The following is an 18,601-nucleotide window of genomic DNA, read 5'->3' on the forward strand; positions in this document are numbered from 1 at the left end:
GATTTTACAGAGTTCTCCATATTTTTTTTGATAGGGATGGAATAACACAATAAAGAGAGTATATATGTGTTTTAAACATGAGAAGGAAACTCTTGTTTTGGAAACCTATGAACTCACAGAGTAGACACGGACGTTCACAGACCGTTCACAAGAGAGGGATGGACTTGAACTAAAACCAGTAAGAGGAAAACAATGTTTGTCAAATATTGCTCAAAATTACAATTAGAGCCCGAGCCATAAAACAACTTTCATAACTCTGTTGATTGACAACAGAAAACGACATAAAGAGGGTACAACAAATCTTGAGACTCCCATAGTCATCATCCTTGTACCTCAAGATAGATTCAAGGATGGATTACTAAAGTTAGGTAAAGGAGTGAGAAGTGATCTCAGTACCAAACATGGGAAGAGGATTGTACAGGTCTTTGACCGTTTTACTTGTATATTCCTTTCCATTGATTATAAGTAATCCAGATGGATTGTCATAAACTCTTTCAAAAGTCCATCTGAAGGATTTTTATGAGGACTGAGTCTAGGACCTCTAGAAATAGTTCCAGAAAAGGGAATTTGGAGGATTTCCATTTTCTTGATCTAGACTTACCAGACTTGTTTTATGAACATAGGAAAAATTTTCATTAGGCACAAGAGTTTATACGTAATGAGGAACATGCAACCTGTGATGATTTTTGAAGAGGATCATATAGATTTCTGGTTTTTTGTCGGCAAGAGATTCACTGTAAACGTCCTCAGACGATTTACTCATTGACAGTAGAAAGAAGCAAATTATGGAGATTAGAAATTTGTTTCCTCCTAGAAAAACAATGAATAATAGTGATTCTTTTTCCACAGAATGAAAACATCGATTGAGACATGATTGCCTTGATCCAAACCTTCATCCTTCACATGCACATTTTGCAAGTGATTCTCAGTAGGTACTTCCTTGTAGGAATTTTTCTTTACACGAGTAAAACCTTGTGAGTATCAGGAGAAGGTGTAGAGGATGACTTAATTATTAAAACATAGTTTTCCTTTTTCAAGGCGTTACACTGTTCTTGGGAAAGTTGCAGAGATGCAACAAGTTTCTCTTTTTCAACACGATAGTTGTTTATTTCTAATGAATGTGTCTCGATCAAAAGTTTTTCTCTAATTGAATTCCTTGACAATATCCTCAAGAACACTAATCTTTTCACGTTGTAAAAGTTTCTTGAAGAAGTTTTTCGATATTGTTAGAGAAGACTCATGATATTATAGAGTTCACGTTCTCGACCAAGAACTTTTCAAATTCATCAATGAGCTGATCATGATTCTGAAAATCAATAGTCTCAGTCGAATTTTTGAGATTATGGTGAGCGCTTTTCAGCTTTTGCGATAGTGTCAACTGTCTTTTAGAGGAACTATATCAACATTTGATAGATCATTTTTTCACTCTCGAGATTCGGAAGAATCAGCGAAGGAGTAATCCTTTGAGGTGACCCAAGACATTTGACATAGTTAAAAGCTTTGGAAGGCATTTTGGTATGCGTATATGCCAGAGATAAGATTCTGTCCCAGACACAGATTGCTACAAACACAGACTGATAAGGTATTTAAATGTGTTTGCCTGCTCTGATACCAATTGAAAAAGCGGGGGTCTAACAACCACACCCAATATTTGATTAGCAATATGTATGGACTAACTCCAATATACTTTTAAGAGAATCAACTAGACAGCAACTCAGTCTTAATAAAAGTATATCAAAGAGTTATATCTCCTTTCTCGATTCAATATTACTCAAGCAAATAGAAATCTGCGAGTCTAATTGAATACAAGAGAAATCACTTGAAAGGTACCAAAGACCAATGTTCAAGTATCAATCAATTTAAATCAACAACAAAAGGTTGGATTTCCCAATTGATTGATTCAACGCAAAACCTGTGATATTTCAATTATAACAAAATAATGTGGAAAAGAAATAACAAAGACACCAGAAGTTTTGTTAACGAGGAAACCGCAAATGCAGAAAAACCCCGGGACCTAGTCTAGATTGAACACACTGTATTAAGCCGTACAGGTACTAGCCTACTACAAACTAACTTCGGTCTGGAATGTAATTGAACCCCAATCAATCTCACAGTGATCCAAGGTATAGTTGCACTCCTACGTCTCTGATCCCAGCAGGATACTACGCACTTGATTCCCTTAGATGATCTCACCCACAACTAAGAGTTTCTACGACCCAAAGTCAAGAATTTAATAAACAAATATGTATTACACAGAAAAGTCTACGTAATAGATAAATCTGTCTCCCACAGAAATACCTACGAGTTTTTGTTCCGTCTTTTGATAAATCAAGGTGAACAGGAACCAATTGATAAACCAGACTTATATTCCCGAAGAACAGCCCAGTATTATCAATCACCTCACAATAATCTAAATCGTATGATGGAGAAACTAGATATTGTGGAATCACAAACGATGAGACGAAGATGTTTGTGACTACTTTTATATCTTGCCTATCGGAGAAATCAGTCTCAAGTCAATCCTTACGATTGTACTTATTTCGATAGAAACAACAAGATTATATCACACAACTACGAGAAAGGAGTATCGGTCTGGCTTCACAATCCAAATGAAGTCTTCAAGTCGTTAACCTACATGGTCTCGGTAGAAACCTAAGGTTAAAGGAGAATCGACTCTAGCTAATACAACTAGTATCACACAGGAGGTGTGGGGATTAGGTTTCCCAGTTGCTAGAGCTTTCCCTTGTATAGTCTTTCAAATCAAGGTTTGCAATCAATGTTAGCTTAGTAACAAAGCATTCAATATTCACCGTTATATGAAAACCTGATTAGATTCAAGCTAATATCTTTAAACCGTTAGATCGAAACTTAGCTTGTTACACACAAATGAAATGCACGTTTATCTAGGTTTGTGTAATCGTACCCAAACATGTACATATAGTTGGTTCAACAGTAGTTGACCAAATGGTTAGCCATATGAGCACTTTCATATCGACCATATTCTCAAATGACTCAAATGAACTAGTTAGAGAGTTGTTCAATTGCTTAGATCTTTATAATAGACACAATGGAAACAAAAACGATTTTATTCACTCGAATCGATTCATGAACTTTATATCCATGGTTTCCAAACTTGCATTCCTTAGTTTATATAAGTTTAAGTTCACGAATAATCGTTTTTAGAAAATAACCAACTTAAGTACGCGGATTGGTACGCTGACTTAAGTGCCCGGAATAAGTTTGTAAATAGTTCACAAACTCCAACAGATTTTCTCGGGAAGAGAACCTCTGACAGTACGCGGACTGGGTTCGCGGACTCTGTTCCGGTTTTCTTGAGCAGCAAAGTACGCATACTTTGGTTCAAGGAATAAGGACTTATACATGTATGAGTTACCACACAATGCTTATATCCAATAATGGTTATATAATCTAAAATCTCATTTCAATCATTGAAACATTATTAGAGGACGTTATGTAATTGTTGTTCACAAACAATTTTTCGTCAAAGCCATTTTCAAGTGATTGAAACTTAACATGACTTTCGTCACTAGTAAAGATGAACTTGGCCAAAGCGAAAGCTTACCAACACATATTTCGATAAATAGATAAGAGAGATAAACTCGGCTCGAAATAACAAATGTGTATAATCAAAGTCTATATAGCAAAACAAATTTTGTCTCAAGATAGGAGATAGAGTAGATAGATTTTTGAGTGATAGATAAGTTCAAGTCTCCACATACCTTTTAGTCAATGATGTTCCACCAGTTCATTGAGTAGTTTTTCGTCTTTGTATGATGATCGCCATGGAGTCTTAAGCTCAACTACACTTTCTACCCTAGTCCGAGACTTAGCTAATAGTAGACTAGAAATCAAGACTTATAGTTTTGATCACTAACATTGACAAACATGCTTGAGATAGCAATGCATGCGAGTTCGACCGAGCAGTGCTCTAACAGATACGACTAGATTGATTTTGGATATTGATTTTTGACATCGTCCAAGTACTCTGCTTAACAACCAGGTTCACGAACTTTGTGTCTATACATATTGATTGAGTAGAGGAAAGAAATATAAACTCTATATACATATTGTCAAGGATCATTCAGTTGGTCTACTTGCAATTGTATTGAGTTTTGTCCATACAAGTTTCCGAATGAAAAAGTTGGTGGTCTACTTGGTACCCCTACGTTTTCAGGTATTTCCACGTGTACCACTAAGGACATCCAACAACAGTTTCCCGAGAGGTTACCCATCCATGTATTACTTCCGCCCGACGCTTAACTGCGGAGTTTTCTGCCAACTCCGAAGCCAATTGTGCTGAAAATCCTCGGTGTTAGGATAGGACAAACCAATATCTACATTCCATTTGGTGAACCTTTCCTGCTGAATCGGAGTATTACAAGATGAGCTCCCCAAATATCTGCAACACAAACATGACAAAACTTTGGAAAAACAAAGTGAGTTATATGTTCAGCACGTTGTCCTTAACACATTATCGCCCGACTATACTCAAGAATGATGTTATATCCCTCATATGACGAATGACTTCAGGATAAAATACCCTAATACACCTAATACCATCGTATATCGTAGATGCTCAACTTGAGCTTCGCAACTCAGAAAAACCCTCAAGCGAAATCATAAAAGTTTAAGAAAATGTAATAGAGAAAATATTATTCTTTGGGTCTCTCTGAAAATATACAGAAACCTTTTCTATAGGTTGAGAAAAGCTTTTTTATATAATCTCCTATTACAACTTAAGAAGAGGGATCTCCTCGATATAAAACGAATGAGTTTATATCGTCCCTTAAAACAATTTAAGAAGTGGGAACTCCACGACGTGGGATTACAAAGTTTTTCTGTCACAAAAGAAAACATAGAATTATTTATTTTCTTAAAAGCTTTGGACTTTTATTTATTTATTGTTTCCCAAGAGAATGTCAGCAGGATTCATGTCGCTAAGGGACACATCACTTGTATGCGTGAGCACCTGAGACCACCTTTAAATCGTCCAGTTTAGATATCTAGTCATCGAGAACCAATAATTGCTTATGTATAAAGATCAAGAAAAAATTTAAGCTAGATTGGTTTTAATTGGGAAGGGAAACTAAAATAGATAAGTCGAAAAATTTACTACTTTCGTTTCAAAAAAATAGGTTGATTTCATGTACAATTTACACATAAAACCTACCTATTATTTTGAAATGGAAAGAGTAGTAGATATCAGATTTTGGTCCCAATAATGCTTTTGGTACAACATATATATAAAACTTTAGTCTTTACCGATCAAAAGTTAACATTCCTTGTTGGGCTCAATTCAAAATAGTTCTGGGTTTATCATAGTGACCCAACACTTAGTGACACTGGCACAAACAAATTCCACTAGCACATTAGTGAATAAGTAATCAAAAATGAAATTCAATAAGTAAAAAATTTCTGATATAAGTAATCAAATTCTGGGTTTATCATTTCATGTAAAAAAATTTGATTCAAAAATGAAATTCAATAAGTAATCACACTTTTTCTTGGTGTGTACTTTTGAATTTATAAATAAGGTCGCTCATATCCTTCCTGATAAGGTGGTCGTCACTTGAAAACCTTTTATAGGACAGTTAGGACAACCTCCTAAGTCTTATGACAATGCTAATCTAATAGTTAGATTAGCAGTCCACATCAAACGTCCGGCATTGTCTGGTTCAGCGCAACTAATCTCAGCTGTCAGATCAAAAAATAAATTTCCCACCGTTAAACTATTCAGCAAAAAGGTGATTTTTGTGACGTTGAACCGGTGGAAAAAAGAAAGTCAGGGGTCATACAACCGTGACCATCACGAAGTCATGACTGACTACGGAATTGAATAGTCCAAATATGCAAAGTTGAAAGAAGGAGAAGAGTCCAACTCCATTGTTAGAAAGTCGGCCGCCAACGCGGTTCAAAGAAAGAAACAAAAATCGGTAACGCCAACGAAATATCGTGTTTCGTGTCAGGATCCAGACCGTTCCGTTGTAAAGTTAAGACTCTTTCGTTTACATAATTAAAAAATACAAAAGCTGGAGTGGGAGTCATGATTTGAGTTAGTGGACGTGGTTACCAGCGCAAATTCATTCTCTATAGCTGTTCTTGATTCTCTCTGTTTTCTTCATCACCAAATCCCTACTCCATTAATTTATAAACCCCAATTTTTCATTTCATTTCATTTCCCAAACTCTTTCTTATATTTACAAGATACTGAGAGTCAGTCAACAACAGCTTCAATCTTCTCAATATGGTTCAACTCAGAGAATTGTATCCTTTTGATTTTCTTCATGTTAATTTGTTTATATTATGTTTAGGAAATTTATTTGTAAGTATGCTCTGGTTTTGTTAAAAATTGGGGAAATTGCATGTTTTATGAACTGAATTTAGCCATGACTAGTGAATCATAGAGACAGTAAATAAGGGGCATGCGAGGTGCTCGACGAATTGTTTAAAAGAAGATTTCTAGTCTAAAAACCAAACTTGTTTAGATGAATTTATTCAACTTTGCTCTTTAAAACTTAAACTATGAATCTATGATATCATGTGTTTCCTTGACTTGGGATTTTTGAATGAAAAAGTCGGATTGTCATGCCTATGTCGCTTGATGAGGTAAGGCAACTATTGGGGTTTTGGTATTAAGTTGATAATTAGGATTGATATTGATTTGAATTATGAATACGGAGTGTCTTACATGAATACTGAACTATTTTGTTCATGCTCATTTGCAGTATCAGGTAGCCCAGATGTATATGGTAATGAAGATGCAACATCAAAGTACGTCGAATAGTGAAGGTGTGGAGGTGTTAGAAAACAGACCGTTTAAAGATGATGTTTTTGGTAAGGGTCAGTACACATCTAAAGTGTATCACTTGCAGAGGTAATTCCATATTCGTTGTTACTTAGTTCAAATATCTAGTTTTGAATGGAATTGGGATGCATGTCAATGACCCGTTTGTGGGGGGATGTTGTTTTTAAAATGGAAGTCCATTCAAGAGGTATAATTGAAAGAACATTATGACAGGTTAGACTATAAGGGGATCATAGACCCAAATTCTTGAAAACAATACTTATACTTGAAATAAAAAATAGGGAAAGAAGATTAGTTACTACCCAGTCTGGGGATAGAGGGTGAAGACTTTTATGTAACTTCAGTTCACCATTCATTAACCTATGATGCACAAAACAAATCTAGTGATGTGAATATGTAATGGAGGAAATAAGTCTAACAACTTATTGTGTGTGAGAGGGATGTGATAAAATAGTTGGAAAATCCCGTCATCAAATAGTAATTGTTTTGTAAAAATCAATTCATTTTCCTCAATGGTTGAGGTTTTCAGGAGCACTTGATTATAACTTATTAGCTCTTCTATTGTTCTTTACTTTGTGCAGCAAAATTCCTACTTGGCTCACTACTTTTGCACCCGCAGATGCTCTCCTCATGCAGGAAGAAGCTTGGAATGCTTATCCAAGATGTAAAACAGGTCCTCATTAGAATTACCGACTACGTTTTGCTCAGATTTATAAAAAAAATTCTTATTTGTGTATGCCTGTGCTGATTATTTTGCTTTACTCCTTTCATGAATAATGGGGGTCAAATCATGCAGTGATTAAGGTATTGTGCCACTGCTCTTTATATTTATGAAGTTTCCTAGTATATCGTTAAGTAAATTAGTTTATCCTTTACACTCCAGTTATGTATTATTGTTACCGTTGCAACTTACATGAGACAAATAAATTTGCAGTGCCCGTACTTTGAGAGATTCAACTTATCCATTGAAACTATTCATAAGGCTGACAATGGGAACTCAGAAAATGTAAGTTTCTTTGAAGTTTGTGTTTTGCAAATTGGTTTATCTTTTTCCATGTTAGTGATTCGATTTGGTTTGTTCAAGCTGAAATTGTTGACTATTTAGGTGCATGGTTTAAGCAAAGAACAGCTAGCGACCAGGGAAGTAGTGATTATTGATATAGCTTCAACTGTGACGGATTATTGGAGCTATGCTATTGGTACCAGCCATGTGGATTTGAGCAAATTCAAATCATTGAGGACAAACCGGGGTCCGCTTTTGGAGGGATGGCAGGTTTTGTCTACCTTACCATGGAACTTTTATGCTTTTCTTTTTACTACTGTATCATTTCAAACCTTCAGTTGCACCAGATTATGCATTATTGTTGAAGGTTTATATACTGTGCAGGATCTGTGTGAACCAGTAATGACAGCATATAAACTGGTGACGATAGATGCTCCATACTGGGGTTTTGGGTATCGACTGGAACAAGCTTTGCTTTCTGTATGTATTAAATTTTCTTGCACCATAGTTCTTAATTTATATTTTTGCAAAAAATAAAACTACTGCAATCAAAAAAATAATCAACTGTAGACCAAACAATCCTTACGAGTAATTGGGACTTGTACCATAAGAAAGTGCTTATTATCTGTATAAAGTTTAAGCATTGCACAATGCTCAATGGAGAGCCATAAGGATGTTTTATTCTTTAAGCTCCGTTGGTTAGCAAATTCCTGATATGTTGAGTTTCCTGTTACAGGCTGAAAGGGCACTCTTTCTGGAAAGCCATAGGAACTGCTTCGCTTGGATTGATGAATGGTATGGGATGACAATGGAGCAAATACGAGAACTTGAAAAACAAAGTGATTCGTCACTGAATGAGGTATGACAGATCTACTCAAATTGAACGACTAAATCAAAAAAATAAAATGTTATGCATTTGACTAAAGCGCATCTTTCGCTTGGGTTACTATCGAGCTTAAACATTTTTTTTAACATTTGGAATACATGCTTACATATCCCTGTCGTGTCAATACAGAAACTGGGGAAGATAGCTTCAGTGGACGGTACACATGGTCTCGACCTAAATGACAGTGACAAGAATATGAAGCAACTAAACTAGCTTTAGGGCATTAACAAACAGATCTCATTACCGCAATCAACAGTGTAACACAAGGTTCTGATTACATACATCAAACAAGAATATAAAAGACTGTTTATATCAAAATTGGAGGGTTGGTTGGACCTGGTAATTTCTCGCTACTCCTCGTTCAACAATTGTATATTTGGAATGAGTAGATATTTCCAATTTAGATACATCATAGGAAAAGAAGATTGTGTATTAGTTTGTAAGAACTATTTATCTCTAGAAGATCATTACCCTTACGATACACGTGTATTTGAGTGAAACCAACAAGTCTTACTTAACCTATATGAAATGAAATTAGTTTTCCTTCTACCATAGAATCTATTACTGATACATTGTTTTCCGAATTATCACCTTTCTGTTCTATCTTCAATCTGAGTTTATTAATTTGTAGTTCTCTGTCAAGGCCTACTTACTGGTAAGGTATTTTGTAAGTCAGAATACTCTAACAACGCATATTAGCAGAATAGCATCGCCAGGCTTCAGAACATCTGTCTCTTGCAGAAGCTGGAATGTAACTGAACTCTGAACCCCAAAACTTCAAATTTAGATATCTGTCCAGCTAAAAACCTTACAGGGTTTTCGCAAGAAAAAAATACAATTTTGGATCCAATTAGTGATAATATTTGGATCTGGCCTTGATCAATTTCATATTACCTTATCCATGATTTGATTTAGCAGTTAGCTCCTGATCAGCTTTAATTATTATTATTAGCGCTAACTTCTCTAAAGACCGACCAAAATCAAACTCAAGAACTAAACAATTGATCATTAATCTCCGACCTTGTTCCCAAACATGCAAATACTTTAATGATTTGAACACTGCATTATCCTCCAACTAAATTCATTTAAAACTAGAAACAGTGTCTGGCAGAGCAACCAGCTGTGGGCGGATGGATTGTCGGGTATTGAACCCTCAGTTTAACGCTGCTGGAATGGTGGTGCTCCTAGAAAAACCACTTTCGCCTTCCTCGGCGGGAGTGTGCACGTGCATGAACAGCATTTTAGGCCCTTTAGGGAACAAAATTAGCATGCTTGTTGTTTCTTTGAGAAGAAACATTGCACCTTTTAACAAGGCACACGCAAAAACAAAAGCTTCAGCATGAAAAGCCTCTTACACTCCATTGACCATTATAAAAAATCTTGGAACTCAAAAAGAACTTGAACTTTAACCTGATTTATACCAATGAATAATCATCATTTGCAAAGTACAGAATAAACTCACAATTAAATACAGCAAAGAAATATCAAACAAAGGAGTCTTTTAACCATTGTTTCAATCTTTAAGCAAAATACATACTACTAATTCAGAACTAAAGTTTCAACTTGGAATGTAAACTACCTGTAGATGGAAGAACTAAAAATGAAGTCTACTTGGTTGAGCTTTCGTCATTCTAGCTTCACCATAACCCTCATCGTTATCATATCTCCGGTTGTTCCTAAACGCAGCGCAACCAATTACATAGACGATAACGAGGATAATAAGCGCAACAATGTTGATCACTGAAACTTTCCTCCAACTCTTCCTCAGACTTGCTAAAACACCAGCTTTACATGATCCACACATATAACATAATTGTGCTTGGTCATTGTTCCATATCGAACAATCAAGGGATGTACCCCCAACTCCTCCTCCAACGTTCCATAACGTCTCGTTTATGTATAAGTAACCACACTCCGTCGGCGGTTTGCAGCAACCTGACTGAAAAATCAAAGAAGACAGACCATTCAGCAATTCAATCCAACAATTGAGTCCCATGACATAGTTGTAGCAATAAATCAACAAGGTTGAAAACATTACATGCATTAGTATTAATTTAATCTATCTGTCTTTCTGAGGGTCTGCACAAAATTTTTGTTTATTATGAGAATATGACAAAGAAATGAAAAGAAGAAAAAAAATCACAAATTTGGGATCAATTATTAGGCTCTCTGGAAAGCAAAAAAGCTAACAACAAATAAAAAAGAGTACTAATTCATGATCTAAATCAGTTCAACAACTGCAGATTCCAACTCAACAAACAAAAATCATTGAACAAAGGATCTAAGAACTTCAACAAAATCAAAACCAATAAACAAAATCTTAAGATGAAAAAAAAAAACCTTTTTGACCTCAAATATCCAAACCCCAAATCAAAAAAACAAAGATGCAGAGATGAGAAATGATACCTCAATAGGAGAGAGTCTTCTGGAGTAGAACATGTCAGCAGATTCAGGGACACCACCATAAGTCCTACCCATCTTACCACAAACTCTAGAATCTCTAATACAAGAAGCAATTTTATACCAATTACCACCTTCAGAAACTCTTTCTTCCAACCAACCAGAGTAATCAGGCAAATAGTAATCAAGATAAGCTCTATTCATCATCCTTCTACCAGCCCCTTTATCAGTAACAACATAAGCAAACACTATGAATCCAATCAGAGCAGCTATAACAAAAAACATTGAGAACAAGTAAAACCACAGCAACGATGAGTTCCTATAACAAGCACCAGCAAAACCAGCTAACGATACGACCATAATTGCTACACCTATTATGATTAATGGCCATTGCAGAAACTTCATGCAGTCTGTGTTGTTTGCTCTTGTACTTAACCATATCCCACCTCCTAAAATTGGTATTGATAGTAGAAATGTTAAGAAGTTTATGACTCCTATCAAACTGTTGCTCTTCCTCATCTTTTCTTGTTCTTAGTTTTGGGTTTGTGTTGTTGCAGAGAGAGGGAGATGTGGGTTGTGTGTTGTTCTTTAAATGAGGATGACTTTCGGTTGTTGTCTTGGCTTGATCTAGACTCTCACTGTTCTGTCACTGAGTGGTGGTGGTGGGGGTGAGTGTCCTGGTGTTATAATATATTCTTTTCATTGTCTTTTTGAGTAAAATCTAAATATCTGCTGTTTATTTTGTTTTGTCTAGTAGTAAAATAAGTTGTTGTAATTTAACACAACATGATTAAATTTCTCCATACTTTCCTTCCTACTTGTTTTCTTGTACATTATTAATGGGTTTTAGGTAGAGTGACGATGCAATTTGTGTTTACGGTACAGGATTCTTGACTGGACTCACAGATGTACTTACTGTTTAACAATATTGAGTTCATATACGTGTACAAAAAGTTGCGGCAGATCGCGAAAAAGACTACACAAAAAAACAACTCCCTACATGTTCTTCGGGATACGGAGTCCACAAATTAGAAAAAAACAAAAAAAATTGTGAGAGACGGTTTTTACCTGGTTTGTTTTCTCGGTTTGTAAAGAAGAAGCGCGGATATGTGTATGTATGTAGTTATGTTTCTATTATATTGTCTAGAGAATAAGTGAGATGACCACGGGTCCATGCTAGTTACGTGGGATTTTGGTGTTGCAGACTAAAATTTCGGATATTATATCTTTTTAAGGTGAATATTATGATCTGCTAAGTTATTAAGCATGTGTCCTGATATTTTTGATGATAACAGTGCCATTTACGTCAAATTGTTTTTGAATGCTAAAAGACCCACATGTCATAGGTTTGATATTAATGAGTAATACATTTCCTAACAAACTCGCTTGAAATCGTATAGCAGGTCCCCGTGAGTGGAATCCAAGATTGCCTCTATAATATTATTTGGATCGTCTCTTTTCATTTTTGGTGTATTTAAGAATATTAGCTTAGAATTTAGGCGCTACATAAATTACTGCATTAGGGCAGTAATGATCGGGTTTTAGCCACTAGTTTGGAATCTTTGGATGCAAAACTGTGACAACTGTCTTTTATATATTGGCTTTCTGGCTGTTTGGAAAGGCAAGCATTTAAATGAGTTGATGTTTTTACTTGGTATACTTGTGGCCCTGGTTTATCAGTGATTATCACAAGACCAATAGTAGTATACACTATACACGCATGTTTGTTGTGATCCTACCTATGAGCACGAAGAATACATCATCAAAGATTCGCAGGAGATCAGCTTGGATAACGATTACCAAATGAGTTAACAAGTTGTTTACTTTACCCAAACTTGCATATTTTTTTATGACATTTATTAGCTAACAATGACTCGTCGTCTGGATTTAAGTCGTCAGATATTATGACACATCACAAGCCCTAAAGATTCAAAATTTTCAAATCTGAGTTTTAGATGTAGGACATAAGCTGCTTGAACGGAAAATTATCCTGCACTATTCGTATCCAAACACCTTTCTTCATGAAAGCAAGATCAATAATACAAGATACATGCTTCAGGGCATCACTAGAATTTGAATTTTCTTACCAAATTAAATTAAAGACAAATTCTACAGCCATCCATTAAAGAAGCTACTAAACATCTGTATTAACCATTAAAGCCAAGAGGATAGGCGATACATTGCGTATTGCCAATTTTGTGTGACAGTGAGTCAAACCAATCACTAGTTGCCAAAATGCCATGCATTGTGGTCAAATGGATATAAACCCTTCCTTTGACTGTATGGGGGGAAGTGTAGCACCTAGCTTCCGGATTCATCTTCGGGATTCTCCTTTGATGGTCGACAACCATACTGACTCCCACTGACCGACTATTCAGATTCCTGAAAGGTATATTGTTAGGTTAAACTTTTGATGTGTCAACAAGAGAGCAGATATTCTGAGTATCACATCTTTAACCGTTTATGCTATCCCTCAACATCAAAGATTGTATTATTTTACATCAGTCGCAGTATAATAGGTTGCCACGTCTCTGTTTCCTTCGCGAGGGACCTAAATCAGTTAACGAAAATGACAAATACTGACCACCAATAATGCAGCCACCTAATGTGATGAAGGGAGTTGTGGATCACGTGGTCTATGAACGGTTTGGGGCAGCCATGCGAGATCCCGTTATCCATGACTACAACAGGGCTCGCCCAGTTATACAAAGTTACCAGTCCAATGGTAAAGATTGTTTTGTTTTGGTAATTTTTTGAAATTTGGTAACTTGTTGCTGCAGTCTTCACAATGTCGTTAGGATTTTTAAAACAAATAAGTGTTAGGCCTAAAACTTGATTGCGTTTGTGTATCTCCTTTGCAAAATTGATCAGCTGGAACATAGCAGGAGTTGAAATGTAAGTACAGATTTGGAAGATATTTGATTGGTTTTATGATTACTAATTTGAATATTATAGAAAAATATATAGGGGTAATTTGCATTATCTAACCTAACGAAGATCATAATTTAAGTTACCTCCCCTACAGAGTTAAAATTAGTGAAGCCTCCCCTCGTTGCATATTCCGTCCAAAATCAGTTAGCCGAGTTGTCAGCTTTATATATGTGGACCTAAATATACATGTGGAGTTTCTCTACCCGAAAATACCCTCATCTTCTACATGAGACTAACAGTTATAAAGGTCTAAAAATGTCATCGTCGTTTCCTATGTTGCCTTCAACGACAGAGGATGAAGAACACTAGGTCAGTTGTATTACTTTTTCAAAAATTCAAATGAGTTTGCAATATAAGATTTTTGCAGTACGAATCCATACTCAGATTCGAAAATGGTTAAAAAATCGAAGAAAATTGAAATCTTCTCACGAATAACCTCAGTTTTTGTGAGAGTTTTTTCATAAAATTTTTTCTCTGGAACAACCAAATCCGAGTAATTAATACCGAAATTGGAAAAAGTAAAAAGAAAAATTAACATTTTAATCTATTTTGCAGGTGAAATCATCTTTAATTTGATCTTTTCTTCATGAACAGTAGGCACGAGTTGCATTGTACTTAATCAAGGATCTCAATTTATTTCTTAACTGCAATTGCTAAAACTTCACTCCTCAAACCACCACAGATTCAACCACCAACCAATTCCCCATCTACTGCAGATGAAATCCAACTACATTCATATCACCAGAGATTCCAACACCAACCCATCCGTAATACCTGTAACAACCCTAACTTGATTCATACCACCAGGTCAAGAATCTGTATTTGGTTGTTGTGAATAGATCGAAACAACAGCGATCCTTCAATTCCTTTGCAGTTTCAGTTCAAGACAATTCCCTACCAGAATCCTAATCATCCATTAATTGCAAATTGACATCAAACCCAACTTGTAATTCTCTACTAGAACCTTTAATCATTCGATATCCCTCTCAAATCATCGATGAAAATGTCTTCTCTCGGCTAAAATCTCCATTAGTTCCTCCTTTAGCATCAAGACTCAATGGTAGAAACTTTGAATTCTTCCCAGTTCTTCGATCTGATTTCTCTTTCTCAATTTCAACAACTATATAAAAACAAGCAGTAGCATCAGTTCGTTTACCCTCTTTTCTCGACACTAAACCCTTACCAAACTCCTAATCGCCCATCGGTGGCTGCTGCTGATGGTTTGCGGACTCTTTTTTTTCTGTTCATAAATAAAGAAGAGTCGGAGATTCAGAAGATAGGGTATTTTCGGGCAGAGAAGCTCCACGTATATATTTAGGTCCACCTGTACAAAGCTGGTGACTCAGATAACTGGCCTTGGACAGAATATGTAGCGGTGGGAGGTTTCACTAATTTTATCTCTGTATGGGAGGTAACTCAAATTATGATCTTTACCAAGGAAGGTAACGCAAATTACCCCAAAATTATATTCCCACTCCATAAATTTGAGTTAGATTATTGATTTTGGATTCCATAGTCTTCTAATTTTGAAGTTAAAATTATTTTTGTTGGATTCATACCTCTAAAACAAATTATACATGCATGTATGTTATTCCGAATTATTACCGTACGAAGAAGCAAATTCAAATTCTGACTTGCTGACTAGGCATGAGAGTAAAGATGTCGACGAAGGAAAAGACATAATTTCTGGCAAACAGTGGAGACTGAAATACCCTCAGTTCAATTCCCATGCGCAGGAGAAATAGGAACACTTGGTTTCTTTTTGGGGGTAATTTGCATTACCTCCCTTGTAAAGATTGATAATTTGCATTACCTTCCCTACAAAAATAAAATTAGCAAAACCTCCTCTCGTCAATAATCCCGTTCTATTCCAAGTTAGCTGACTCAACACTAACTTACACGTGGTTTTTGGTAGGGAAGGTAATGCAAATTACCAATCTTTACAGGGGAGGTAACGCAAATTACCCAAAAAAAAAATCACGTATAAATTAGTGCTGAGTCAGCTAACTTGGAATAGACGGAATTATTGACGAGAGGAGATTTTGATAATTTTAGTTCTATAGAGAAAATAATGTAAATTACCAATATTTACGGGAAGGTAACGCAAATTATCCCATCTTTTTTGGGACAAGACAACTCTTCATTTCATTCTCACCTTTTCTACTGACTTATTTTTCATTATTCCAAAAACTTTTCTCTTCAACCATCATATATATAAAGCACATTTCACAAAAAGTCATTCAAACAATCAAAATCCTACACTCCACTGTTAAAAAATTGCATATGCTTTCTAAAATCCAAAAATAAAAAGTTTATGGTTAAAAACATCCCATGTTTGGAATCTAACGGGACCAACTTTAGGAAGATATTTCTCAAGTCTCATTCAACTTTTTCTCGACATTATCTTAACTTATCGTGGTTAAAAACATAATCCAGTTCAATACGTTGAATACAGTCATTTATTGTATATAACTTTTTTTTTTACATTTTTGTTTAGTAAAGAATATGTTGTTGACGAATTTCAAACCACGTCAGTGGACTCATAGTAAGGGTTATTCGAATGTATTAAGGGTTCCCATAGTAATTTGATTGCTGGCTATCAAAACAAAACAAAAAATGATATATTTAGACTAGCTAAATTGGTCCGAGTCTAGTCAATTTCCTTTATCCTAATTAAGCACATTATAACCAGAGCCTAAAGAATCGCTCTGCTTTGGTTGGACCACATTTGTCTTCTCCCATGCATGCAAACACTGGCCATCCAGCTTAGTTTCTTCTCCCCCATTCTCTTCATCAACTTTTTTTCTCCTTCTGCAACTAGCTAGATCTCATAATTTGATTGAGATATGGGTGTAGAACAATTTGTAGAAATTGTAGCAGCAATATTTATACCACCAGTTGGTGTCCTCATCCGTTATGGCTGTGAAGTAATTACTCAAAACCTCTTATTTTTCCTTGTTTCTTAACTCATTTCTAAGGAGATGCAATTTCCATTTCCATGCTTAGAGATTGATGTGTGTGTGTGTTTGTTTGATTCTTGGCAGGAGGAATTCTGGATATGTTTGTTGTTGACGTTACTAGGATACTTTCCTGGAATTATATATGCAGTTTATGTATTGGTGAAGTAGCAGTTTATGTTGTTTTTAATGTTGTTGTAGTGCTACTAAGTTTTTTGACTAGATCTATAAATATGAATGTATTTATCTTTGATCATTACTAGTTACGTACGGTTTAATCATTTTGTGAGATTCCTGGTTTTTTTTCATGAACAAGAACAAATCTTAAAAACCTCTAGGATTGTGGAATTAGGAAATGGAAAAGGTTCACATATAGTGGGACTGGAGTCTCATTTTCAGAGATGTGCATTGTTTTATCTCAGGCTGCTGTCGTGGCCGAAAGACCGCATTCGCAAGTTCAGTCCGGAAATTCTTTTTCTAATTCTTTGTAATTTTCACTTTTTTTTTTGTTTCTAACCGTGGTAGATCTTATATACAATCTCATTTTCGTTTAGAAACCTTCTCCCCTGATCAAAAAAAAAAAAGAAAGAAGTGATTGCCTTTTTCTATTCAAACAAAGCTAAAAGAGTATTTCCGATCAAAAAAAAACAAACAAAGCCAAAGAGTAATCCCCTAATATTGATGGAAATTGTAATAAGTATGCCGCTGATACTTTGGCTAGAGCTGCAGGCAGGTTTAACTTGTAAGGGCCAGGGACGGGCCTAGCAGGAGAATAAAGGAGGCTATAGTCCGTCCCTAATTTTTGGGTAAAAAAAATTTAGTGTAGAAAATTAGGTTAAATTTTATGTTTAGCCCACATATTAGTTGCATTTAGCTAATTGTATGTCATATTTAGCTCATACTATGAGGTTATCAAAATTTAAATCATGTTTAAAATAAATAATCTTCTTCCACTCATTACCTTTCTAGTCCTACTTTCTTCTCTTTTGGTAGGCACTTTGTTTTTCTGTTATTTGTGTTTGTTTTAACTTTTATTTCCCTAGTTATTTAGATTGTACAGATGAATCACTATTTGGCCACTAATTATGTGATGTATTCCAAAAAAAATTTGCCGCGACCTTCGACCGCATTATTGACTGTTACAATCCAGCCCTACCCAAGGAAAAATCCTGGGTCCGTCCATGGTAAGGGCAATAGTTGGTTTAATCTACCTAGTTTTTTTTTTTTGTGAATAAGACAATTAAGACCCAAAAGGAGCTTACATTATAATAAAAGTAGAGCTATCTAATATCGATCTTTGTGGAGATCTCTTGATTAAGGTAGTCAATATCGGTTGTACAGGACGATCTTACAGGTTTTTATCGGGTATCGGAAAATACATATACGATATCGAAAATATCAGCGATACAAAGATGTAACGATAAAAACGTTCGTACAGGCCGATATATCGGTTTTAACTATATACCGATAATATCGCTTCCAATATCATGTTTGGTTAAAATGAAACCTATGAAGGGAAAATTAGGCATTCTAGTATCATTTTTGGTAAAGATAAATTCTATAAAGGAACAACTAGGCACCATCAAGTATAATCAATT

At 35.5% G+C, this 18,601-nt stretch overlaps 3 protein-coding genes across 4 annotated transcripts; 2 read left to right on the forward strand and 1 right to left on the reverse strand.

Moving 5' to 3' along the window:
* Window positions 1-6,041: 6,041 nt before the first annotated feature.
* LOC113323501 (phosphatidylinositol transfer protein 1-like) lies at window positions 6,042-9,283 on the forward strand. Its single transcript, XM_026571819.1, has 10 exons — window positions 6,042-6,285; window positions 6,597-6,627; window positions 6,747-6,895; window positions 7,408-7,499; window positions 7,623-7,630; window positions 7,761-7,832; window positions 7,932-8,099; window positions 8,214-8,309; window positions 8,566-8,688; window positions 8,845-9,283. The coding sequence occupies exons 1-10, from the start codon at window positions 6,266-6,268 to the stop codon at window positions 8,926-8,928; spliced, it is 843 nt and encodes a 280-aa protein (XP_026427604.1). The 5' UTR covers window positions 6,042-6,265; the 3' UTR covers window positions 8,929-9,283.
* Window positions 9,284-10,102: 819 nt separating this feature from the next.
* Window positions 10,103-11,758, reverse strand: LOC113323500 (tetraspanin-3-like). Its single transcript, XM_026571818.1, has 2 exons — window positions 11,122-11,758; window positions 10,103-10,654 (listed from the first exon to the last, which is right to left on the reverse strand). Exons 1-2 carry the CDS (start codon window positions 11,632-11,634, stop codon window positions 10,310-10,312), a joined length of 858 nt encoding a protein of 285 aa, XP_026427603.1. The 5' UTR covers window positions 11,635-11,758; the 3' UTR covers window positions 10,103-10,309.
* A 2,427-nt stretch (window positions 11,759-14,185) lies between these two features.
* On the forward strand, window positions 14,186-17,671 carry LOC113323502 (low temperature-induced protein lt101.2-like). 2 transcript variants are annotated; one of them, XR_003347663.1, is made up of 3 exons: window positions 14,186-14,355; window positions 14,602-15,488; window positions 17,091-17,671. XR_003347663.1 is itself a non-coding variant. In XM_026571820.1 (2 exons), exons 1-2 carry the CDS (start codon window positions 16,893-16,895, stop codon window positions 17,172-17,174), a joined length of 165 nt encoding a protein of 54 aa, XP_026427605.1. In that variant the 5' UTR covers window positions 15,496-16,892; the 3' UTR covers window positions 17,175-17,667. The 2 variants fall into 2 exon arrangements, 1 of the variants encoding a protein (XP_026427605.1); XM_026571820.1 differs by lacking the exons at window positions 14,186-14,355; window positions 14,602-15,488 and adding an exon at window positions 15,496-16,973 and having other exon boundaries at window positions 17,091-17,667.
* Window positions 17,672-18,601: the final 930 nt, after the last annotated feature.

Source organism: Papaver somniferum, chromosome 11 (assembly GCF_003573695.1).
Source record: "Papaver somniferum cultivar HN1 chromosome 11, ASM357369v1, whole genome shotgun sequence".
NCBI classification, from domain to species: domain Eukaryota; kingdom Viridiplantae; phylum Streptophyta; class Magnoliopsida; order Ranunculales; family Papaveraceae; genus Papaver; species Papaver somniferum.